The sequence below is a fragment of the Dipteris shenzhenensis genome, chromosome 14 (assembly GCF_047967505.1).
Source record: "Dipteris shenzhenensis isolate YYH24624 ecotype China chromosome 14, Dip_SZ_1.0, whole genome shotgun sequence".
Taxonomy (NCBI): domain Eukaryota; kingdom Viridiplantae; phylum Streptophyta; class Polypodiopsida; order Gleicheniales; family Dipteridaceae; genus Dipteris; species Dipteris shenzhenensis.
The window spans coordinates 50767397-50793467 of NC_141609.1; the positions used below are offsets into that span (position 1 = coordinate 50767397).

The 26071-nt window shown below is 42.3% G+C and overlaps 1 protein-coding gene across 1 annotated transcript in view; it reads left to right on the forward strand.

Annotated features, from left to right (window-relative positions):
• The window catches only part of LOC147894782 (acyl-acyl carrier protein thioesterase ATL3, chloroplastic-like), a 44476-nt gene extending 34132 nt beyond the window's left edge, over positions 1-10344 (forward strand). Inside the window, exons 4-5 of the mRNA XM_087385192.1 lie at positions 6915-7010; positions 10065-10344. Coding sequence (XP_087241318.1) covers positions 6915-7010; positions 10065-10181 — 213 coding nt within the window. The 3' untranslated portion in view covers positions 10182-10344. The remainder of the gene's footprint in view (positions 1-6914; positions 7011-10064) is intronic.
• Positions 10345-26071: the final 15727 nt, after the last annotated feature.

Below are 26071 nucleotides of genomic sequence, written 5' to 3' on the forward strand. Positions count from 1 at the left end.
ATAGTGTACACAAAGAACCCGTGCAACCTGTGGAATACAGGAGGGTTGTTTATGATGATGTCGGACAGCAAAGAATGCCCCTTAATATGCAGCAGCAGGCTGCTGCAGATAACCCTGTTCAAGAGGGTATACAGGCTGAAAATCAGCCAGATAATTTTGCCAATGATGCACCACTGAATATGCCAGCAAATGGGGCTGTAGAACAGCCAGATATGGTGGTACAGCCACCCGTCATGCATGACGAACAGGCTAGACAGCAGACTAATCCGGAACATTTTGTTAGGAGGAGCACCCGTGTACAACGGCCTCCTGACAGGTTTGTTCCAGGAGCCAATAATGTGGCTGATTTTATTATGCTGACAGATTGTGGTGAGCCTTCCAGCTTCAAGGAAGCTATGGGAAGAACAGAGAAAAAGAAGTGGGAGAAAGCCATGCAGTCAGAAATGGACTCCCTACTTCAAAATGATACATGGGACTTGGTGCAGCTACCTGCAGGCAGAAAGGTTTTGCCATGCAAGTGGGTTTACAAAGTCAAAGTGGATTCAAATGCTTTACCGAGGTATAAGGCCAGATTGGTTGCCAAGGGATTTAAGCAGGAGAAGGGCATTGACTTTGATGAGATCTTTTCTCCTGTAGTCAAGATGACTACTTTGAGAGCGGTGTTAGCTCTTGTTGCTCATGAGGACATGGATTTATGTCAGATGGATGTGAAGACTGCTTTTCTTCACGGAGATCTCCATGATGAGATCTATATGAGTCAGCCAGAGGGATATGCTGTTAAAGGGAAAGAGCAGCTTGTGTGTAAGCTCAAGAGGAGCTTGTATGGACTCAAGCAGGCACCAAGAGAATGGTACAAGAAGTTTGATGCCTTCATGCAATCCCAAGGGTATCATAGGTGTGAGACCGATCATTGCTTGTACACCAAACGGGCAAAGGATGGCAGTTTGATGCTACTCATTCTATATGTGGATGACATGCTGATTGCCAGTAAATCTCAGCATGAGATTAGTGCTTTAAAGAAACAACTGCATAAGTCTTTTGACATGAAAGACTTGGGTGATGCAAACCATATTCTTGGCATGCGGATTACTCGTGACAGGTCCAAGGGACTTTTGTTTCTGTCACAGAAGGAGTACATTGACAAAGTACTGCAGAGGTTTAAAATGGAGGGGGGGAAGTCTATTAGTACCCCGTTGCCTCCACATTTAAAACTCAGCAGTAAGGAGCCTCCACATTTAAAACTCAGTAGTAAGGACAGCCCCAGATCAGATGATGATAAGGCTGAAATGGCCAAGGTTCCGTATGCATCTGCAGTTGGTTCTTTGATGTATGCCATGGTTGCCACTCGTCCGGATATTGCTTTTGCGGTGGGAGTCATCAGCAGGTATATGGCAAATCCAGGCAAGCGGCACTGGGAAGCAGTGAAAGGTGTCTTGAGGTATCTCAAGGGTACCAAAGACTTGTGCATATGCTATGGTAGGCAGGATGCATTGGTGCATGGTTTTACAGATTCAGACTATGCAGGGAATGCAGATAACCGGAAGTCTACTACCGGTTATATTTTCACATTTGCAGGAGGTGCTATATCATGGGTGTCTCGGTTGCAGAAATGCGTTGCACTGTCAACTACTGAAGCTGAATATGTTGCAGCCACTGAAGCTTGCAAGGAAGCAATATGGCTTACTCGGCTGGTGGGAGATTTGGGCATTACAGGAGATATGCCAGTTTTGCATTGTGATAGTCAGAGTGCTATCATGTTGGCAAAGAATCCGGTCTTTCATCAAAAGACCAAGCACATAGATGTGAAATATCATTTCATCAGGGAGGTACTGGAAGACAAGCGACTTGAGCTTGTGAAAGTGCATACTGATGATAATCCTGCAGATTTGCTCACTAAGAGCTTGCCTACAGAGCGGTTTGCACATTGCCGCCACATCATGGGATTAGGATGAGACCATTCTTATTTTATGGTCTTGTATACAGTAACTGTATATTGCTGTAATTTTTATTCTTTTCTCCCCTTTAGGCACATTGGCCTTTAGGTGGGAGGTTGTTGGGGAAAAGGCACATTGCCACCCCTTTATTAAAGATATGACACCTATGACTGTCTTAAGACAGTCATAGGGTGAAAAAACCTAATCCTAATAAAACCTATGAGTTTGTGGTGTGGCTCATCACTTCACACCCGCATCTATTGTGTCACTCCTCTCTCTCACTCTCTCCCCGTTGTACTTCTCCCTCTTTCATTCCCTCTCAAGATGCAAGCTGATCCATGCTTGCTTAGCTGTCTTGCAAGACCGGATACGAGGGATAATAACCCGTTTTACTGAAAGAGCAATCAAGGCATGTGCTTTGGCATCACGACCATCCCATTGAATCTGCTCTTGTGTAGGAGGCAAAGCCCCTATAGCAGGAGGTGCAGGTGTCCTGGAAGTAGCATTAGAACCATCACCTGAAGACCCATCACCTGAAGAAGCACCAGAGGCAGTAGGTGCAGCACCAAAAGTGACGGTGCATGTAGGCTTGGCCTCAGAACTTGAAACAATATGCCATAGATTCTTGGCAACCAAAACATGTCCCATTATATATGACCACATGGGATAATTGGTGCCATCAAGCTTGTCATCAGTCCCAAGCATCCCAAACAAATCATCTTTGCCACTAGACATGGTGCTGAAATTCAAGACAAATGCACCAATTGACAAAGCAAATGAGAGAAAGGCAACCTCTCAAATCAAGTAACAAAATTCTGCCCAATCTTCAAAGCTTATGCCTGCAAGAGACTCTGCTGTCCCAAGGTGTACTTGTTGCAAGAAAAATTCCCAAAGGCAACACGAGGCCTTTTCTATGCAACACAAGGCCTTTCCAAAATGCAAATGAAGCAAAAATTAGAAAGAACCAATGCAACAACGGCTTACCCAATGATGTAGGTATGCTGCAGAAAAGTGCTCAAATTTGCTACCAAATGCGTCTCCTTCGCAGCAAGGGCTCCAAAATGCAAACTCCTCGCGCCAAAATCAAAGTTCTCGCGATGCAAAAGCTTGGATAGGCCTCAAACACTCGTGGGAGTGTGAAAACCAGCAACTATGACAAGCAATGGAAGCTAAAAAATGGAAGCAAGAAGGAGAAAAACGAGATGCTGTAATAGATTGCTGCAAAAACTGAGAGTGGAGGCTCAAGGGGGAGCCAATATAACAAAACCCGAGGGCTAATTGTCCTAATTGGACTGTGTCCTAACTGACCTAGGTGGTACATGTACTAGTTGTACCAATAGTCTGAACTCACTATAACTAGGCCTACAAGGCACATACCAAGGAATAAGTGGCATCTATGGATAGCCCATAGGATGGCTTACACAACCTCTTGTTGCATAGTGGTTGTAGCCATCTGATGCACTGGTTGCGTCTGGCTATATGTGCTCTCTGATAGAGCGATAGGTGCATGAACCCCGGGTTGGATCTCTTCGCCAAATCTACTAGCCGGATGCACACCAACGGGTCGGCCCAAAAGAGACGGCTCAGCTTGCATGGATGCAGAAAGCTGAGCAAAAAGATGGCCTGACATCCTACATGAAGGTCCTCTGTGGCACAGAAAATGCATCATCTAAGTCCACATAATCCCCATGTTGGGGTACATGCAACGGTTGAGAAGACTTATCTCACAGGCACGGTGGGCATCTGCCATAAAACCCCTGGGTGGAGCAGACAAAACATCCTGACTGTTTGAGTGGTCTCCTTGTTGGGGTACGGGCTGCTTACCCTTATCTTGCATAGCAATGGCAGATGTGATGTGCTAACCAATGTGCTGTCCCATCTGGGCAAGAGCGGTATCTTGCATAGCCATGGCTGTGGTAAGCTGTTGACTGAATTCCTGTCCTATCTAGCGGAAAGCACCCTGGAGCATAGAGGAAAGAGCATCCAAAATCTGTGTCTGCGCTGCTTGCGTTTCCCAGGATGCAAGAGAGGGAGGCTGAGTGGAAGGAACCTTTGTACCACCAGTGGATGCAACCATTGTGGTAGGCACTTGCTCATACTGAGCAGCCTCATTACTGTCATGCAATATTAATATTATGAGGGGCGCGCTTCGGTAGCATGGTGATTGGCCTTGGAGAGAGGAGCTTGAATGTAGGCAAGGAGAAATGGATAGCAAATCCTTGTTGTAATGAGTACCTGAGATAGTGTGTGGAAACACGAAAAAGGTCGATGGAGAGCCTCGGAAGAAAGGTCGTTGAAGAAACTTTGAAACGAGGCCTGAATAAGCCAAAACAAGGCCGTGGAAAGACTCTAAAAGAGGCTGGAAAATTTTGAATGTGTCTTTTTTTTTGGGGAGGGGGGGTCCCTAAGTCACCTAGGACACTTAGGACTCCTAACCTAAAGACAGGTAAGATAGTAAGGACATTGACCTAAGGTAACCTAACTTGCCCGTTTAACCCTAGTTAGTACTAACCTAACCTAGTCCAACTAACTAAACCTGAACCTAATCAAACTAACCCAATCCCATTGACTAGGTAGACCTAACCAGACCTAAATCACACCCTAGCTACTAACCTAACCAACCTACTAACTAAACCTAACTTGACCTATCTTAGTCAAGGCCTTAGACTAAGATCTAAGGTGAAGAGAAAGCGGACGGCGGCGGCGGCGGCGGCGGCGGCGGTGTGGGCGTAGCAAGAGGAGGCTAGGTGACGTGAGGTCGGCGATCAGGAGGCGATGCGAGGCAGTGTGCACGATGCGAACAGGTCTGAGGCGAGGCAAGCAAAGTCACGATGCAAGGCGACGCGTGTAGGTCAAAACTGTCGGAACTTGTCCGCTTGGGTTGACGATTCAGCCCTAGGAATCCGCATGGCAGGACCCGTTTGATTGCGAACCCGTTTGAGTGCAAACCTGTTTGAGGCCTCCAAACGATTTGTGGGCTTCTTCTATGCCTTCAAGCGACGTCATATTTCTGGGCTTGTACATCAGCTCGTGCCTAGGTCCTTGACGAGGGTGGATAGGCTTGGATAGGCACGCAGCTACTGGTGTTGTTTGGCCTTGCGTCTATCAGCCTATGAACTGGTCTCGATTGACCTATGAGCCTGGTATGGTGTTGTGCCTGTAGGCGTTGTAGGTGTCTTAGATGTTGCTGTAATGCGGGGTGAAAGCCAACGAAAGCAAGGTACCAGAGAGCGGAGCTCTGATACCAATGTAGAAAAGGGGGTAGGGGCAGATTTGGAGAAAGAGGATAGACTAGCATAAGGGGGAGAGAGATAGGGGAAGAAGGGAGGAGAAAGGGTAGGAGAGAGAGAATGAAGTAGGAAAGAGAGGGGGAGAGAATGAGAGGGAGTAGGGAAGACAGAGAGAGTGAGAGCGTAGGCAGGAAGGAGGGAGGGAGAGTAGATAGGATTAGATGTCACATCCAAAAGTACATAGTAGGGGGTGGATGGGGACTTACATAGTCCCTCCACATTTTCCACCTAAAGGACCTCTAACTTGGCCCTTTTTCCCCTTCATTACACAAGGCAAAACCTTTACTGATGACTCGCCACTAGCTAGTTATAGAGACATCTCTTCGCAGCTACTTTGGTTGTGAAAGGGTTGTTCTCATCGAGATTGGACCTTGGAGAGTGGTCTTGACCCAAACAAACCTGGCAATCCAAGGCAGTGCCCTTGTTCTCCCACACCACTTGAATCGGCATGCGACTCTAGGAAGCGGGCTCTTCACCTTTACGAGAAAGACATTGGCTCCATCAGCAGGCCTCCTTGAATTCTAGACATCACTGTGGCCCAGCCATTGTCTATGGAAGTTCTTGTATATCTTCTGACTAGCAACTCATGGAGGCATCCCTTGGCTTGGGCGTACTGCACATCTTAGTGTTGCACAAGAGGTTTTCAGGAGTCGATTTGGCAGTCTCTATGGTGTTGCTTAGCCACATAAGGACATATGGAGGTGCATTCTTAGGATTATATAATGATTGCGATGCACGTGTTCTGGTGTGTCAATGGGTTATGAGGTATAGTCTTGTGATGGGGGCTTGACCTGTCCCCACCTTAGTCAAAATCTGGCTGGATACCATTTATGGCTGGGCTAGGGCTCTAAGAAGGCTTCTGAGTGTGTGGAAGTTTCTGCAAGGCCTGGCCTGCAGTTACTTCTCATATTCACACGGATTGAGGTATCCATTAGTTTGGTTGTTGGCACCTACTGCAGCTGGGGTCTTGTATGACAGAGCAGGTGACTTAGGCTCTTCTTTCTGGGGGGGAAAATGAATGCCTTTTCTTTTCGGGTTTTGTATTTGTGTTTGTTTTGTTTTGTTTGGGGGGGGGGTGCGTTTTGTCTTATTTTTTGGCTTCATTGTTGTGACCTTCAATGGCATGGAGACCATCTTTAGATTTCTGTACTACCCCCTTGTGTGAATGATTGTTAGAGGATGGAGCAGGCTTATCCATAGAGAATGCAAGTTTTCGTTGGATTCGGATCTTTCTTAATCAGTTGTCTCCAATGTCTAAATATGGTTATCTCAATGAAGAGCTATTTATATCATGTGTATATTCAGAGTGAGGTTTCTGTTGCACGAGTTTCCGCAAAGGGAAACTTCTAGCGTGGAGGAGCTGGTTTGTTCAATTTTCTTTTTTCTGATTTTGACTGTTTTGGAGTATGTGGTTGCGCTTAATTCCGCTACATTATGATGCGCAAGACCCTTTTTAAGATAGATAATGTGGATGTTAAAACTGTTCTCTAACCAGTAATCGTTAATAGGGAAAAATAATATTGTCTTGTGTGAGGTCTGAACTTATTTTCTGCAAGGCGTTTTTTCAAGTTTCATGAAGGACCTTGAAGGTCTAGTCGAATTTCTGTCTCTTGCATGCAATCCCAAGAAACATGGGATTAATTTTGATCAGGCTACCTTTTCTTTTGTTTTGATGGGAATATGCAGACAGAGCGGTGAGCGCTTTGTGGTGGCTGCAAGGATCACTGGTAGTTCAGCTGTGAGACTGTTCTTTGAACACCATATATACAAGCTTCCAAACAGGGAGGTAACGCTTCTACTCTCTGTGCATGATGAACAAGTATCACATGAAGGATGTACTTTGCTCCCACTTTTGAAAGGGAGCTGAATGTTATGCTCTTTGAAATTTAAACTTGTCCCAGGTGCTCTTGAGACTGTGTACTGCCAAGGAGCTGAATAACCCTTGTGACCTTAGTCTAGTCATGCTAAAAAGGTCATGTACTAGATCCCATTTTGACAACGTTGAATTTCTGCTTTTTGGAATAGTAGTATGCTATCAAAGGCACCTTTCTTCATACTTCAGCTTGCCTATACTTCCCTTGCCAGAGTTCTTCCAAATCAAGTGGGTATTTATTGCCATCAAGGAACACAAGCCTATTACGATCCCCTACACAGTGTAACCATTATCTCTTCGTACAGTTTAGGACCAGGCATGTGATCAATTTATTTCATTTAGCCAACCTCAAGTACGACTTGTTTTATTTAGGCATTTGAAAGGTCCCTAATCCCGACACATACCAGTCACTTGATGCTTCTAAAAAAGGCAATGACTATAGCAACATGGAAGAGTACCTTCAGATCAATGATTCCTGATTTAAATCGTCACTAAGCTTTCCTAAGTACACCTCAAGATGATTTTTACATACAGGTGGAAGCAATCAAGAAAGCACTCATCTAGGATGCTTCGATCCAGGTCGAGCACTATCAATTGTGTTGTGTAGTGGGTGTTGCTTGATTGTATCTATTGAGGCATTTGGATAAACTGAGGCTATACAGATGCCTGGCTACATTTAAAATGTTACTTCATGAATGCTGCATTGGCATAGATGTCAATTGCTTGGAAAGATGAGAGGGTTGAGCGCTGATATTGAGCACCGCATTGAGATAGGAGGCAATAATGCTGTAAAGGCATTAGTGCATTCAGAACACGAGACAGCAGTAGGAATGATGGCTATCAAAATCCAGTAGTCTGCAGAAAGTCCAGCAGGAAAAAACATGCACGTTATGCGCATACGCACAGCTAGATAGCAAATAAAAAACATGCGCACATGAGGCATCATGAATCGTGACAGCAGTAGGAATAACGGCTAACAAAATGACCGGCACATAGCACAGTCTGCAGAAAGTCCAGTAGCGCGAATTGCGGCAATAAAATGACTTGCACAAAGTAGAGTCTGCTAAAACTCAAGCAGCAGCTTTAAAAGCCATGGGACAGCACCAGTGCAGGGGAAGAAATAAGTAGTTGCAAACAAAGACGGCAGTTGACTGACCAGAATGAACGGTTGTGCCAATCAAGATGAACGACTACAATTGTGCCAAGTGGCTTCATAAGGGCTCAAAAAAGGAAAAATTGGGACTAGGCTATCTGCTGTGAAGAAAAAGCTATTGTATTGCTTGATGTATTGTGCAGCAATGAAAATCTCAGGATTGTCACCATCACCTATTGGTGTGAGGAAAGTCCAAGGAAAGTCTATGCCAGGTTGTGGCATGCATGCAGTAAGAACATGTACAAGTGGAAAGTAACTTTTATCCTCTGACTTTGTAGATGGATTTGCAACCAGTTTCTGCTATACAAATTTGGGGGATTTTGACAGGATCTTTTAGGGCTTGATAATAATAAGATAAAAATTTGTGTCTGGATCAGGCACGCTTTCTGATGTGAATTATATTTTATTAAACCTGCTAGAGTTTCTACAGGGCTTTCTTACCTTCCAAAGCCCATATGTTGTGGTTGGGGGGTGCCTTAAAAGAAAATGCAATGGCTCTTCCCCTTGGCTACGAACTTCCAAAGCCCTATATGTTTGTTTGCATGATCAAAGCGCTACTCCTGTACCCCTCAGTATCTGTAAATTGGTGCAATCATACTAATTATACAGAGGCCAATATGCACTAAATCTATTGTAGACTTAAGCTATGACTAAGTACTTAGACCAGAGTTGATCAATTTCATAAACCACCAGTATCATAAATAGGAACACATTTAATTTATTAGACTCACTGAAAACCTCATCAAGGAAAATACTTAAGAGGAGGTACTTCGTTTTTTCTATGATACTCAGTTTAGGGGGTAAAAGTTGTCTTTTGATTAATGTATGGATCTGTATGATGGGATGTGCAATAATCTTAGTCCATGCTGCAGCGGTTAGGCTTATATGAATTTCATATTTGGTGGTACGTTTACTCAAAGGGCTACCTGACTCTAGATTGCATATGTAATTGATGAATATGGGTAATACAATGGCTGCTGTTGGTTGGGATTACAGCTCTATTAGCCTTCTTTAATCCAAATCTGCTCCTGATCTGGAAGAGCAATACCCATCGTGTTGATGTATGTGTAGGACACAGGTCTTATCAAACTTTGCTGAACTTAACATTTGGGAAATGTCTGGAGAGGTGGTATATATAATCCCAGCATGGCTGTGGGTTTGAAAGAGGCGTAAAAACCTCTCGTTCCCAAGCTGCAGTGCTTTCTGTGCTTGGGAGTTACTTTCTCACAACCAGCTACCTTCTCAGAGTAGTTTCCTTGGAGCTTCTAGTTGTCTTTATCAAGGTGCCCCTTCCAACTCTGGTGGAATAATACAAACTTAGCAAGAGTTTATGTCTAGGCAAGAGCTGTCACCAAATGTTTGATTAAACCCACAACTTGTGTTTGAAACATCTCATACATCCCCCATCTCGCCCAGAAGTCCTGCACTCCTCTTCTGCCTTCAGCACATACAGGCACAAAACAAAGAAGATGGTGGCTGATCAGTCCCCCTCTTCTGCCTTCAGCACATACAGGCACAAAACAAAGAAGATGGTGGCTGATCAGTTCGACTCTCTAGGATGTATTTTTAGATTAAAAATGTTCCATATATAATCTACAAAGTGTTAACTTTGAATTGCGAAAATAGAGGACCGAAGGTATGTTTCTCAGTTCATCTAGGGAATTAGTAAAACTCTCCAATTTGTTCATCCATCTCTCTCTCTCTCTCTCTCTCTCTCTCTCTCTCAGCATCTAGGGGGGCTCAGCATTCTTTTTAAGAGTCGTCTTTCTGGAAAAGTAGTTTGAGTTCTTACATGCATAATTTTTATGTGACAGCCTATAATGGAAGCAAAGGCTACAGTTGTGTGCCTTGATAAAAATTACAAGCCAGTTCGTTTCCCAGCAGACTTTAAAGGGAAGCTTGCATTTCACCTCCGAGCAAGCGATGCCTGACAGATGTATTCACAAAGAGACTCTTAGTGGATATCCTGTTCTGAGGTAATGGTTGCTTCTTAAGGGCATCATCAAGATACAAGGATGCTTTTTGTGGGCAATTTCCAAGAGGGCCAGATGCAAATAAAAGCTCATAGTTATACATTTTTGCCTATTAATGGAGCTTGAGCTACATGACTTGAGGGCTAATGCGTTGATTTGGCTTCTAAAATACGTTTTTTCAACTAGTGACTCAACAAACTGGCTGCATTAAATCTTTTGATTTGATTGTTATATCACTTTATAATGCAAATCTACATGGTTCTGAAAATAAGGTGGTAGCTTTGCCTGTTTTTCTCCCAAAGATGCTCACACGGGATTTTTGTTTCTTAAATAGTATTTGCCTCTTATCAGCCACTATCACAACAATTGCACCTTAATGAGCACTCTTCCAAGTGGTGATTTGGCACTGTTGCATTATGGTTTCCCTTGGGGTCCTGTAAAACAGGGGCTCGGGGGGGGGGGGGGGGGGGGGCGGGCTGTAGCAGAATGTGGGTGGTAGGGTTCAAGCAAGCTTTTGGGGTGAGCTGTGAAAGAAATAGCCAATATTTGCATCATCAATTCAAACAGCTGCCCATTTTAGGGACATGAAAGTGAGTTAAAAGTCACATTCATGGTCATGGTTGCCTTCGTTCAACGTACGGAATGTTTTGTTCTGTTCCGTACGATCCGTACCTTATGCTTGTTTTTTGTTTTTTTTGTTTTTTTTTTCCCCGGTTTGTGTTGTTTGTTTGTTTTTGTTTTTGTTTTTTGCGTTTGTTTGTTTTGGATGACTGGTTTTGTTATTGGTGGTGCTTCTGCCAAACTGATTTTGGGCCTTCCAAATGGCAAGGTTCCATATAAACCCCCTCTCTCCTCACTATGATCTCACATTAAGCATCTACCTACGACTCTGAGTCTCGACTCTCCCTTCTCCATCTCCAACAAGTGACGAGGCTCAAGCTGCATCAAGCATTTTCATCTCTCTCCCTCTATATATATATATTATCCTCTCTCCCTCTATACATATATATATAAGCATATATATATTTACAACCTTATTTAAAACCCTAACCCCCCTTGCAATGGAAGCAATTTTTATACTCTGGGCGTTTTTAGGTCACATCTTACCCATACTATGATCAAGGGGAAAAAATAGTGCATATTTGAGTTAAGGTCGTTTGAACTACCAGAAGTACTTTAAGAACTACATACCCACGCCTAGTTTCACTTGCCGAAAACTGCAGACACTCGTCTAAAATTTTGACGCTCATTAAGAATGTGAAAAATCCCAATGGAAATTTTCCTTTAGAAGGCTGATCTTAACCACTAATTATCAACTTAAGAAGATATTTGATAACTATAACAATAATCTTACTTAAAAATCAGAAGTCACACTTATTTTTTTGTCTACACTTCTTTTGCATGACTCTTGGTTGGCTTTAAACCTACATAACATTTACACCACTGTTAGTTGAATGAAGTGTAAAATTTATTAAATTAATGTGGCAATGTAAGATGAATCGCCAACACACACACCATTCATAGACTTCTCCTCAAAGCGTGACTTGCCTTAAATAAAGCCTTATACTATAATTTGTATAAGAAGCTCTGAATGTGTGTGTAAATGTGTGCATATACTGTGCGCGCGAGGGGGGGGGGGTGTGCGAGAGAGAGAGAGAGAGAGAGAGAGAGACCTTATTTTCGTGAACATGCCCTATAAGTGAGGTAACCGTGTCCATCATATGAGGTGTGAAATCCACTATCATCAATGAACAATGAGATTGCAATAGCGTAGAGAGAGCAACTCTTAAACACTCTAGCATAAGAATGAAAAACTAGATATGAAATGATGCTAGCGGAGCTAGGTAGAGCATCAATATTGGTGACAATCAAACGTTAAGTGGGGCATAATTCTTCCAGAGCGTGGTCCAGATTGCGGGAGGAAGATGCTCTGGCTCTCATGGCTGCATCTCGCACCTCCAATGCTCTGGCTTTCAGACTCTTCTCCTTCATCACACCTCACCACCCTCTCCACTTCTCTGCCCTCGACAACCCAGTACCTTCGTCCTCGATCCTCAATCCCATCTTCCATTGGTCTACCAAGAGTTTGCACGTCAGTGGTTGATCTGTGCCCATCGGCCAGCACGCCATTGGAACTCCCCACACATGCTTTCCAACGTCGAGTTCCAGCCGCAATGAGATACGAAACATCCCACAGCAGGATGTGTGAGAACACTTGCCTGTGGCGCCCACGAGACCAGCAGAGAGCGGCTCTTAATCCGTTCGAGATAATCTTCGGAGAAAGCGTTCCCACCACGCTGATTTACTGCCCATAAGAATGGATGACCGCAATTCTCCAGGCCCCTGGCGAACTCCAGCGGTTGGTCGCCCGAGACCCCTCCTGAACTTCCAAACGCAACGTATACCACCGAGGCTGCCCCCTGATCATCTAACCACTCCAGACATTTCCGGTCGTCCTCATGCGTTTTTAGATTTTTGGGTTGATATTCTGCATCATCTTGGCCTAAAAGGATCAACGGCCCAACAGGAAGAATGTTGGCAACGCCCAACTCTCTCATGGCATCAAAGGTTGCTGCTTCCAGCTCGTAGAAAGAATTTACAAGAACAAGCTTGGCTTCCGCAATGCGACTTGTCTGCTCAACATAGTAGCGAAAGACGATTTCCGAGCGATCATGTGAGAAACGAGATATTAGGCTAGGCAGATCTCTGGGTTGCAAAGGGGGGAGTCCTGCAATGTCTATACTGTTAGCCGGAACAGGAGAGGCACTTGTCTGATGTTGGGATGTTGGGCTGCAGACATCAGACGTTTTGTAAGGTAAGTAGTTGAGAATGGGCATGCCATATGCATCACACTACTTGCATTGACTTGCCAATCGGATTAACACATAAATGAGACTCGGTTAAACAAATTACACTGAATTGGGAGGTATCCCCTAAAAAAGAGCTCGGGTACTTGAAAATACGCGCAAAGTTCAGCCAGATTGGAGGTCCATAAAGCCACTCGCGGAAGTCCAAACCGTCGAGCCACATCTTGCGTCCATGCGAGGTGAGCATCCGAAAGAATGAAAGAGAAAGCAGGGGTCACTGTAGCTGCAAGCTTCTCGGTGAGCTGCTGGAAGGGGAGCTTCAAGTTTTCTAATGCACGAAGAATGGCTCTGAAGGAGTCCAAGCCGGTGACCTGGAAATTTAAGGGCAATTCATCAGGGATAGAAACAAGGCGAATGTCGAGGCCTGCCCACAAGAATCGTCGAGGGAGAGCTTAGAGTGGTTACGCTGGGTACTGACAAATGTGACGGCGAAGCCACGGAGATATGGCCAGGGATAGGAAAGGGGATTGCGAGGCAGTGGCCACGAGGGGAGTGCATGATGCTCCAGAGTCCAAGTCTCCAAGATCAAGCCCTAACCTTCCAAATACGGCTGCACTCCTTTCATGTTACTCGCGACTTGACACGTGAGAGTTACGTGTCCTTCGCATGACCATCCAAATGCCCTCATTCTATCACTTAGCGCTGGTTCACACCACCCCGCTTCCATTGCCATGGCGGGCGGGTGGGGTGGTTCACACCACCGAGCCCTTAAGTTATAAGTTCCGACGCGGCCTTAATTGCAATTGCAATATAGAGATTTTTGGCCCTCCAAGAGGCTTATGGAAAGTGAGGAGTTTTGTGTAGATGTTGTGTATGCTTTGTTAGAAGTAGTGCTGACTTAGTTAGTGTAGTAGTTAGTAGTAATTGATGTTTAACAAGCAGCTAGTATTAACCGTGCTTAGCAGTTAGGGTTTTATGTCAGTGGGTTTTAAGAGTTAGGTGGGTTTATAGTGAACCCTAACCCTTTCTTTCCACCTCCTTTGCCTCTTACCTCGCATCTCCTCTGCTGCCTCTTCTCTTACTTACCATGCCGCTTCATGGCCTCTCCTCTTATGATGCCTCGCTGCCTCTCCTCTTACCTGGCTGCTTCTTACCTTGCTGGCTCACTGTTGGGATGCTCTTCTCTTGCACTCTGCACCTTACCTCGTTGCCTACAGGCTTGCTCCATCTCTAGATGCTCTTCGTTCGGCCTAGTCTGTCCGGTTCTGCTTTTGTGCTCCTCTGGCGGCTGGATGTTGATACTAGATGAAGGCACATGGCATAGAGGAACGGAATGGAAAGGCAAATGGAAAGAGAAAATTAAGATGAAAAGTGCAAGGCAATGATAAACAAAATACTCACATCGATATAAAGCTTGATGTAGACTCATCTGATGTGATAGACAACAAGTATGACACTATATAGTGTGACACTAGACTCTAGAAATCCAAAGTGCATATGGGATAATCCCAATATGACATGTGGCATGTCTAGGAATCCTTAGACTAAAATACACAACTAGGACACTCAACTTGACTTCATGTTCTAACAGTAGCAATCGTCATGGAGCTGAGCGGAGAAGAGGTGCATGAAGAGAAGAGTCGAGCTGACGAACTGACAAAAAGAGCTGAGAGGAGAGCACTATTTGACGACGTACGAATTGCGTATGGTTGTTCCACGTCTATGAACAAATTGCCAGGCTTACAGCTTTCACATGCCTGGATTCTCCACCATTGCAGTATCCTTAACAAATTCATTAAAAGGGGGTTAAGACACACTGATAAAAGATTTTAGTCACCTGTGCAGTTTAACAAGCCTTACACGATTTATAGAGGTTGGCCACAACTCCTCCAGTTGTAAAGATAGCGTGGGGTGGTGATCTGTTCCTAGTCATGATAGATGCAATTAATGTCACCATTGGGGCAGTGCTACAGCAAGAAGAAAGACTTGTGGCTTACGATAGCAGAAAGTCGAATGACACCGAAAAACATTATTCCATTTATGACAGAAAGACTTGGAGTTATTCGATTATTGAAGCACTGGAAGGTGGTCCTTTATGGACAGACTTTCACAGTCAAAACAAATCATCAAGCCCTGAAATGACTTCAAACAATGCCAAGCTTGTTGAGAGTTGTGGTGCCATGAGCACTTGTAGAGCAAAGGTATGAGTAAAGGGAAGCTGCCACATGGCATGGAGGAGATATCCCACATGTGAGCAAGCAAATGGATGTAAGTACACTCACGTATAAAAGGGAAGTTCATTTGAAGTAATATCAATCAAGCACTTTGCACTATCTCAAGATTCTCTTTATGAGTCCAAGCTAATCTATCTTGGAACCTAATTGAGTTGAGGTACATGTCATGAGCACTCTCTTCATCATGTTTCCAGATAGGTTCCATCCACCTTAGAGCGCTCCATAGATCCTGAGGCACACATGTTTTGTCATGGTATCAGAGCTTAGGTCTAGTTCTCCTAGATTAGTTTTAGATTGAGGTTGAGTGTTCTCTTTTAGTGTTCATTCTTTCATTCTCCCGTTGAAAGAATTCCGTCCATGAGAGTTGAAGATTTCCGTTCAATTCTTTTGTGAGAGTTCCATTGTGAAAAAGAGAGAGCTCTTGTGAGTCCACTCTTTGTGCTGAGAGAGAGAGATAGAGAGGTGTTCCAAGAGAATTTGAAAGTGTTTCTTGAGTATTCATTGCTGAGAGAGAGTCTACTCCGTGAGAAATAGAGTGAGAGACATAGGTCTCTACTATGCCAACAGTCGACTCTCCAATGTGCAACAAGCACCAACTCTGCAACGAAGTCTCGGCTCACAAGCAAGCTCCATCAACAGCATCGCAACGACCTCCTATGCCTTAGCCAGCTGCAGCAGCAACTCTCGCATCTAGCTGACAACCTTCATGCTCCTAGTGACCCGACGGATAACCTTCAGCGAGCTAAGGAGCATTGGTATTGACGATTGCAGCCCTGTCAAGCCTTCCACTGCAGTCATCAACGATTCGATCGCAACGGCTGACTCCTTCTATGACCCTCAAGGCAAGGCGGCCTCTATGCGACGACCTCTGAGCTCCCCCACCATTCGCTCCTACGATGACATGGGCTAGCCGAGCTTCTATGCCTGCAGAACCTCAAAGCCTTAGCCCAAAGCTTCCTCGATGCTCCAGCAATGCTTTTGTGTGTCCAACAGTTTCTGCGCTCCCTCGACACCTACGGCCTGAAGCTATCCACAGAAGCTGCTGCTGCCGGCTCTGGCAGCACCTTGCACTAGACGCCTAGCTTCGTCAGTGACCACCTCCTACGGGATCCTTACCTCCACAGTCAACCCACGCTCCAGCGCCCACGACATCCTAGCACCGGACTCTCCTCTACGCCTTCAACGCCGTTTCGTCTTCCTCGTCGCCGTCATCTGCAAGCTTCAAAGGTTTAGAGTTTCTCAAAGTTCTCCTAAGGTTTCCTTACCTGACACGTGGCAGATCACAAGTAACCTTGGTTGAGTTGAGTTAACTCACTGGTCAAGTAACTGTGGCCAAAATAACTATGGTAAAGATTCACCATGGTTAGGGTCAAACTAACTTTGGTTAAGTTAAACCATAGTTAAAAGGTTAATACCACCACCTAAGCACATAGCAACTCCTGCTAAGCACAGTATGGAATTCTGCATGTGAATCCCTGTGCCACATTAGCAAAGGCCCCCCCTCTTCTTCACAGAATCTTTGACAAGCCGTAACTTCCAATCCAGGAAGAATTTGTACGCGCTCCAAAAAGGAAAAGTGATTGTCTTTTTGAGCTCTATGCGTCTGTCAGATCAGAATCATTGTATGCTATTAGACACTGCCAGATTTGATAGTATCATCAACTGGTAAGACCTTTGCAATGGCAATCCGCACACCAACTGTTGAGAAGTTCACCGGGGAAGGATTTCACACATGGTCTACACAAATAAGATATCTCCTGATGCACCAAAAGCTTTGGAAGACTATAAAAGAAGACATACCCACTGCACAAAATGATGCTTGGAAGGAAAAAGATGAAGCAACACTATCACTCATTGGATTGCACTTGGGTCCAAACATAATTCATCATATAGACTCTAAGGATCATGCCAAGGATGCATGGGATGAGCTAAACACAGTGTTTGGTGCAAAAGCCAAAAACCAAGAAATCCATCTTAAGATTGAATTCTATGGTATGCACATGGGCTTCAATGAATCCATGGCACACTTTGTCAACAAAATCAAAAGCATTATGACTCAACTAGAGGGCATAAATGCAAAAGTAGGAGAGAAAGATGCACTTGCAATTCTCCTTAAAAGCATGCGTGCAGAGTATAGTGCATTGACAACCACTTTGAAGAATTTGCCAGATCCAAAGTTTAAAGAATGTGTATCCTCTCTTCTCGAAAAAGAAAGAGAGTTGAAGGCATCAACATCGACATCGACATCAACACACAACAACTATAATGAAGAACAAGCACTATTCAATAAAACATCAACGAAGTGCTACCATTGCGGAAGGATGGGTCACTATCAAAGTGACTACAGATTGAAGAACAATCCAAAGTGTCACCATTGCAAGAAGCTGGGACACAAGGAAGAAGATTGCAGATTGAAGAACCAAAAAGTCAACTACGTGGAGTCATCATCAAGCCATGAGCAGAATGTCAATAACAACATGTATTGAAAAGCAAAAACTTAGCCAACCTTGCCTATATTTTGTAAATCAAGCCTGACCACCTGAGAGTAGCCATGTAGGCACCCAGGGGAGGATTTGATCTTGTAGCCTCACATCTGACCACCTTGCAGTAGCCAAAGGATCATGGCACCAAGGGGAGGTGTTGAGAGTTGTGGTGCCATGAGCACTTGTAGAGCAAAGGTATGAGTAAAGGGAAAGTTGCCACATGGCATGGAGGAGATATCCCACATGTGAGCAAGCAAATGGATGTAAGTACACTCACCTATAAAAGGGAGGTTCATTTGAAGTAATATCAATCAAGCACTTTGCACTATCTCAAGATTCTCTTTATGAGTCCAAGCTAATCTATCTTGGAACCTAATTGACTTGAGGTACATGTCATGAGCACTCTCTTCATCATGTTTCCAGATAGGTTCCATCCACCTTAGAGCGCTCCATAGATCCTGAGGCACACATGTTTTGTCAAAGCTCATAGTGGAGTGACAAGTGGAGTCAGATTTTTCAACAGTTTGTGGGTATGATCGAATATGTCTCTGGAAAGAATAGCCCTGTCACCGATGCTCTTAGTTGGAAAACATTCAATTCAGAAGTTCAAGGGGCCACTATGCTTGAGATCCAAGGGAAAGACTTTGATTGTATGAAGGTGTAGTATGCGGATTCAGTGGACTTCGGCACATAGTACCAGTCAGCCACGACTCTCACACCTGGTCATTACTCAATGCAGGATGGGTGGCTTTTCTACAAGCATAGATTACGTGTGCTTAAAGACAAGCGGCAAGATTTTCTCCATGATGCCCATGACTCCCTTGTAGGTTAGAATGCTACTTTTATTGAAGAAAATGCAGGACATTTACAGTTGTGTGTAGAGATGTCATATCTGCCAAAGTCAAACTGCCCATAAGAAGGCAACATGTTTGCTTATGCCCTTACCAATCCTAGAAGGTCCTTTCTCCTTCAGGAATTTGCAAGTATGCACAATACTTAGTTTAACTATTGTTGATCGCTTTAACAAGTTTTGCATGCTTATTCGTTGCAAGCAGGTGGCCAACGTAGGAGATGTAGCACACTCGTTCATCAGGTATTGGTACACATTTGAGGTTTGCCACATATCATTACCACATACATGGATTCAAAATTTACCTCTCATCTTTGGAGGCCTTGTTTTCGGCACCAAGCTCTAGATGTCCAGCACATTCCATTTGCAGATAGATGGGCATATAATCAACTGGTGTTTGATGTACTAAAAGCTTATTGTCATGATACATAGTCGAAGTGGGAGCATTATCTTTCGCTAGAACATGACATCCCTAATGATACCTATTCACATCGAGCATTGGTCGTACACCATATGAAGCAACGTTCGGCATAAGGTTTTTCGTTCTTGACCAGGATGATCTCCCCATCTCTTAAAGCCAATAAGACAATAATATCCATGGCAGAGGTTATGGAGACCGTTAAAGATCGCCGTGCCAAAGCACAAGCAACGTACATGCGCCAAGCCAACAAGTCTCGTCGAGATGTCACCTTAAAGGAGGCGGAATGGGTTTATTTACGAATTGTCAAGCAAAGGTTGAAACAGGTGGGCAAGCAATGCCCTAAGCTCTCCTTCAGAAGCTTTGGACCCTTATCGATTATTAAAAGATCAACGACTTCTTCGTGAAGTTGCGGCTTCCAGATAGTTGGACTATGCACAATGTCTTTCACATATCATGGATGAAACCTTATATCAGCCCAACAATCTCTGATGTCACGAATGAGCAAAAGTCTGAAGTGGTCCATGATGCAAACGTTATAGAATCGAAACAAATTCTCCTACATAAGTGGAAACATGGGTCAGGCCGATGCATTTACGAATTCTATACCAAATTTAGAGATCGAGGGACCTATGAAGCGGTATGGTTAGATGAAAGTTTTTTCTAGGAGTTCCCATAGGTATTGGCATACTACTTGGAAGCGATGCAATTACTGCCATGTTAAGGAGGGAATGCCACATCCACCCCTGCATTTGGGTGAGGAATGGTTTACTGGGAGGTTCTATGCAAGATTTCGATTGGACGAACGATTGTCTGTGCAGTTTGGCAGTTCTAATCATTGTAGAATATCCGTTTTTCGTCTAATAGCTAGTTTGACCTCCGATTCAATGTTCGCCGATAGGAATTAGTGATGCCTACTTGCAACGGAACTGTTTGACTGTTTGCACAGCTGTTGCGCCGCCATGCATGGTTAAGTTTCTCATTTTACTGTTGCGATCATGAAAAACGATGGTGAAATCGACAATCTTGGCCCTGGCTTACAGATTTGTGTCGTTTTTTTGTTATTTCATGTAAACAATGTAAGTGGGCGATCAAAACTTACAGTGTGTTCTATCTATGCAGGTTAGAAAGATGGCAGTTCAGAGCGTGCACACGGCTAGGAGATTTGTGGACCTTATGCCATGCAATCCTTCTCTTATTTCGAGATCTCTTTGCCAAGTAATGTCATGTAAATCTCCTATCTGCCAACGTTGATGGCCGAGGAGATTCATGCCTTGGATTGTGCGACGATATCCACGTTCTAGTCTTCTACATAATTTCGTTACGTCTTCATTCTGAAAGCCATGCTTCCCTCGTGTATACGTACATTTTGAACGCGTTTTGTTCATAGAATGCCTATAAATAACGGGTGCGACTGTGTATCTCTCACTTGCTATCACATTGGATTGTAGTGAAGATATCGACGTTGATATGGCCGATTCCGAAGGTCCGTCTTGCAGTAGCTCTCCTATTTTGCGTTCGTCTCTTCGTACTTCTTTACAAGCATTGTTGTAGTCATGATTTGAGAGTAGTTCAACGTGCAATTAACATAGCAGTCGTTTGGTGTATCATTGCCACAAAGCTTTCTCACTAGATAGTTTTCATTTTGTTGACGAGACGCTGTGTTCATACAGTTTTAGGTAGGAATTTTGAACTTCCAATCATTCATTCTGCTTTTTCAGCGTTGGGTATTTGCAGTTTCTTTGTGACGTTACTTCAGTGATTACATGAAAGTATAAGCTTCATTTTTTATCGATTTACATGCTGTTATGTCTACACAGCAATGTGCTTTGCTACTGATTTCATTTCGTTAGAAATTGTAATGGTAATGGAAGTATTTACTCGAAAGTTTCCCGTTTATTTTATAGTGTTGCAACGGTGCTTTTAAGCACTTTTGAGCTTATCATATGACTTACTAAGGTGCCTGTGTTTGATGAAGTTATTAGTTATAAATCATAAAGAATGCGTATCGAATGGCCTCAAAACAAGAAATGTGAAGATCTTAGATTTTTAGAGTGATAGACATTATTAGATTCGTTTTTTGTGATGAGATAGTGTTTTTTTTAATGATTTTATAGCCAGTGGATAGTGTAAATTGGCGTAACTGCCATGTTAATGGAAAAAGACAGTAGATAGTTTATAGTGGCAGTACTGGCATCTCTTTTTGTTGTAAAAGTCAGTTAACGGATTAATTTGGCAATACTAGCAGCTTCTCAAATTGTATAACAGATTTGTATTTTCATTTGAAGTTGTCATTTCGTATTTCTAAAGCTACTTTGTTGATATTGTCTTACAAAATATTTGTTGATGTCAATGTACTTAGCAAAGAATGAAACATGGAATTATATTTGTAAGACAAAACTTATATTAAGTGGTTAGTAAATGGATATAAAGAATTTATATTTTGATTACAACTGTTTCTGAAATTGTATAGTAGATTAGTTGTCAATTGAGGAGAAAGCAACACCTTTGTTGATGAATGACTCCTCCCTTGTTGCAAGTCACAATACTAGCCCCTCTGTATTGCATGGTGTCGCATCTCTTTTGGTTGCATCCCCTCCTCCTTCTATGAGAGGATCTCCCAACTATAGGCAGCCTGTGAAGAGGTCTTCCCTTGATAAGTCATGCAATGATGAGGTTATATAAGAAGACAAAGACCCTTAACTTTGTAGGTGAAACATCCAAACCTATTTTCCTTATAGACCCCTTGCCCCATATAGGTTCTCCTCCAGAATGGAATGAAGACGAGAAGCTAGTCCCAATATTGCCTCCTAATAATAAGCCATTATTTGTTCAAGATAGATTTGTGTATTAAGAATGGAGTCTTTGAGGGCAAAGTATTGAATAAGTATGGTACTTATATGTTACAAATGTCTCGTACCCAAAAGCTCTCAAAGTTGACCTAGTAGATAGGAAGGGCATTGGTTGCACAACTCTGCATATAGATGAGGTTTACTATGTGGATTTAATCAAGACTTTGCATGTTAGGGATTGTGTCCATGTGGTTAACTTTTTTGTCTGTGTGAAGAATGTGAGAAATGATGGAGGGACTTCAGATTATACCTTGACATTTGATCCCTCTACTTGGCTTCAAAGAATTCCAAACTTTGTTGTAGAGCCATACTTCCTTCTTGAGCATTCTATCTCTAAGCATAAGGAAACCTGCAAGGACTTGATAAATAAAGGTGAGGGTAATCGATTGCCATTGGCAACCTTAGCTGTTACCATTATCAAGTTGGGGACCTCCTTCAAGCAAAGAGATGAGCTTATAATAGGTAATGGTGCATTGGCTGATGATCTTATCACTGTAAGTGAATTCTCATCATGTTCTTTATTCAATTATTTACATTTACACTTCTCATGAATTAACCTCATGCTTATACATTTTATAGCTTACTTTCTGGAGCAATAAAAGGTCATACTATTTGAAGGTTGCAGACCATTTTAAAACATTTGGGGAATGTAAGTTTCTATTAAGAAATGTTGGGGTTAAGCGGAATACATAACCTATTGCTCTCGATATGTTGGATGCTACAATTATAGCACCAATTAAAGATCCTTCTCTGGTAGCTAAGTTGTCAAGGTTTTTTCTTACCCATATTCAGCAAATGGGTTATGGCAACCAGGTGTGTAGTCACCCAAAGAAGCATTTGAGAACCTTCTTTTCTTTTACAATCTGAGTTCTGCAAAAATATGCTGAAATTACAAAAGGAAATTAACCTTTGTTGCTACAACAGATTGTTGCATTTTTGTTGTGCTTATAGATAATTAAAATAGTCTGTTTTTTGATAGCTATTGTTCTAAGATTTTAATTGAACTTTCTGCAGGTAATAGGTTCTTTGACAGTTCATGGTGTTAATTCCACTCTTTATGTATGCTTGTGGTGTTTGTAAGGAGGGAAAAATACCAAGACAGCTGGACAAGGTGTTTTGTATGTTTTGTGACAAACACACAACCCTTCTAAAGATTCCCAAAATTAAAGGTGTGATTACTACAATTGATGGTGTAGAAATAGAAGTTACCTTGAAAGATGCCATAGTGGATATAATTCTTTAGCTATCTTCGCCATTCATTCAACTACTTGAAGAGAACACTCAATATATGATGTCTCAACTTTTCACTAAGAAGGTGGAAGGACATTTCTTAACCAAAATGTTCGGCATGGTGATTGGGTTTATTCCTGCCAAAAATGAAGAATTATCATGTCATGAGCATTTGCTCTTTTTCAGTTTTTCAGTGGTCTTGGATGTTAAAATTCCCAAGAGTATTTTCAATTTGTTGAAGCAATGCTGTATTTGTTTGTACCAATCTTTATCATATTATTATAAAAATGCTTTGGATTTCCACATTACTTTAGCACATTGTGATTCTGTTTATACTTTGCACTCAGCAATTCTATACATGGTGTTGCATGCATTTAGCGTATCAGAATAAGTTTGTATACGTCTTCTGAAGTCTGAAATTTAATAAGCATTGTCAAATAATTCTCCTATAATTTTGATATGTAACAATTGTTCTTAAATTGAAGATAGATATTTATATCTCTTTCTTTCAACATTAATGTAAACTATTAGATTAAACCTTTAAATCAATGTTGTGAATTGTTAGAAGCTATTCTTGCCCTACAAAAGAACACTGGCTGTTACTATTCTTCAATTCAATTAACGTTGTCTTTGTGTAAAAAACATTGGTTGTTGACATTATTCAATTGAAAACTTTCTCAAACATTGCCCAATCATACTTTGTTAAACTAAATTGTAGCAACAGGTTCCAAATTCATTATGGAAGTTCCCACATCATGTGCAAATTTCGACTTGAATTCCTCTTTCTTTAAACTTTACATTTTCTTGTGCTTAAGTCATTCTCTAAAATTTCATGTAACAAATGAGAGAATTAGAGATGTTGTCATTCAAATACACAATCCAACAATTTCCAATTATCAAAGGATTGGAAGGAATCATGTTCTTTATTTGGTAAACCATCAAAAAGCATTGTTAAGTATCTAGAGGCAATAAAAGATACTCCATCCTTCCAATGCTTCTCATGTGAGTGAATGCTTTTTAGAAAACAAGCTCTCTTTTTGAAGAAAGATATCTTTAAGTGGATACAAGCGAACCGACAAGCTTGTGAGGTGCTATTCCAAACAAATTTTTTTCATGTTTGCAAGGAGTGTCACTACTCAATTGCAAACAACAAACTCCCCAAATATTTCACACCTTGCAAACACGAAAAAATTTTGTTTCATTTGTTTGCTCCTAGGGTTGGTTTGGCTCCCTAGTTGTTTCATTTGTTTGCTCCTAGGGTTGGATGATGCCCTTCTCCTTGTCTTCTTTTTGGCATGGTGACTTTCAGTGTTTGTTTGACTGACTAGTTCATTTTGGCTATTGTAGTTTGTTGCTCTTTGGCCTTTTATTGCTATTTCTCCTTTGTCTCTTCTTTGGTGTCATATTTGTTTCCTTTGGCTATTCTGTGGTGGTTAGATTTGTTAGCTTCTGCTCTTCTTTCTTTGACAATTCATCAAACAAGTCTTCTAGCATAGTTCAACTTCAGGTGGGAAGCTTGAACTTCAACTCCTCACTTCTATGTGCCAATAGGCATTTATAAGCCCCAACTCATCTAGATTGTATTTCCTATTTGAATATTTTTGTCTAGTGATTGATCTCTGTGGTGGAAACCATCTTCGCTTAGTTCACCTAATAGCACATTGTTGTGGCAGCCTTTATTGGTTTCACAACTAGCATTTAAGGGATAAGGTGTCCAATGTCTTCAACTACACTCTTTTCGAGAGGAACTACCTAAACAAATTAAGGTCCAGATTCATGGCCTTGCCTGTAATGTATCCTTGAGCTTGTATCCATGCACCTTCATTGAAGCATTCATTGCACTTGTCAATTTGCTGCAAGGTCAGATGAGTCGTCATTGTCCTTTGGTAGGTACTTCAAAAATTTCACCATTTCATCTTCATTGATCATGAGAGCACACCCCTTTGCTCAAAATTTCTATGTGTCAATGTCATAGGATTTTATGGCTTGAATACATGAGGCCTTAATTGAATTCCACTTTCCAAGGCAACTCGTAAAAGGCTCTCAATCTTGTGATGTTGGGCCAAGTCAATGATGTAGGGAATCACTGACAAACCACTAATGGCGGAGGTTTGGTCCCTATGCTCTCCTTGTCTTTATGTTCTTTGTTGTGCTCCCTTTGGTCTTTGAGGCTAGTTTCTTGTTCAACATGCTGGCCATCATGATTGTTTGATGGGGGTGGATGAGGGGGGCAAGGAGGCAATGTAAACTTTTTGGGTGAAATTTTGCCATTTTAGATATACATGAGGTCCAACCTATGAAAATTGGCTATATTTTGAGCAAAAAAGCACTCCTTATTGCCAAACTTGGATATAGCTAAAACTTTTGATGCCTTTTGTCACCAAAAGTCACCTATATGACTACATAAAGAGGAGTATAAAATTGCAACTTCTTCTTCACTACTGTATCAATTGTACTACTATTTAGCATGGATTGAGCCTACCACATTTACATTCTGGGATATTATACACTTCATTTGTTGGATAGAATAGTGTAATAATGGTGAGACAAAACATGTATCCTCATACACAACTCATCTTTGTTGTCTCTTTTCACTTTACTAACCAAGGATGTGATGAGAATCGTGACTAACTTGCAAGATGAAGGTGTGCTCTTTGATACTTTGTTTGAGGATAGGATAATAGTGATGAGTAGTTGAATTGAAAGAGAATGTGTGTGCTTGTGTGTGTGTTGCCTATTGTCATAGTACTACTAGCATCCTGGTTTAGCATCTCAAGGCAATGTAATCATAATCTTTATCTTTCATAAAAATGAACAAGGATTTTAAAATTCATAGAGTCCATTCTCTAAAAAGTATATATCCAACCACATAAAAAGGTTTCAAAGGTTACTAGACCCATTCAAAAGTGGTACATTCCTATTAGGTATTTGGTACATCAAAATAGTGATGTACAACACAACAAGTAAATATGTT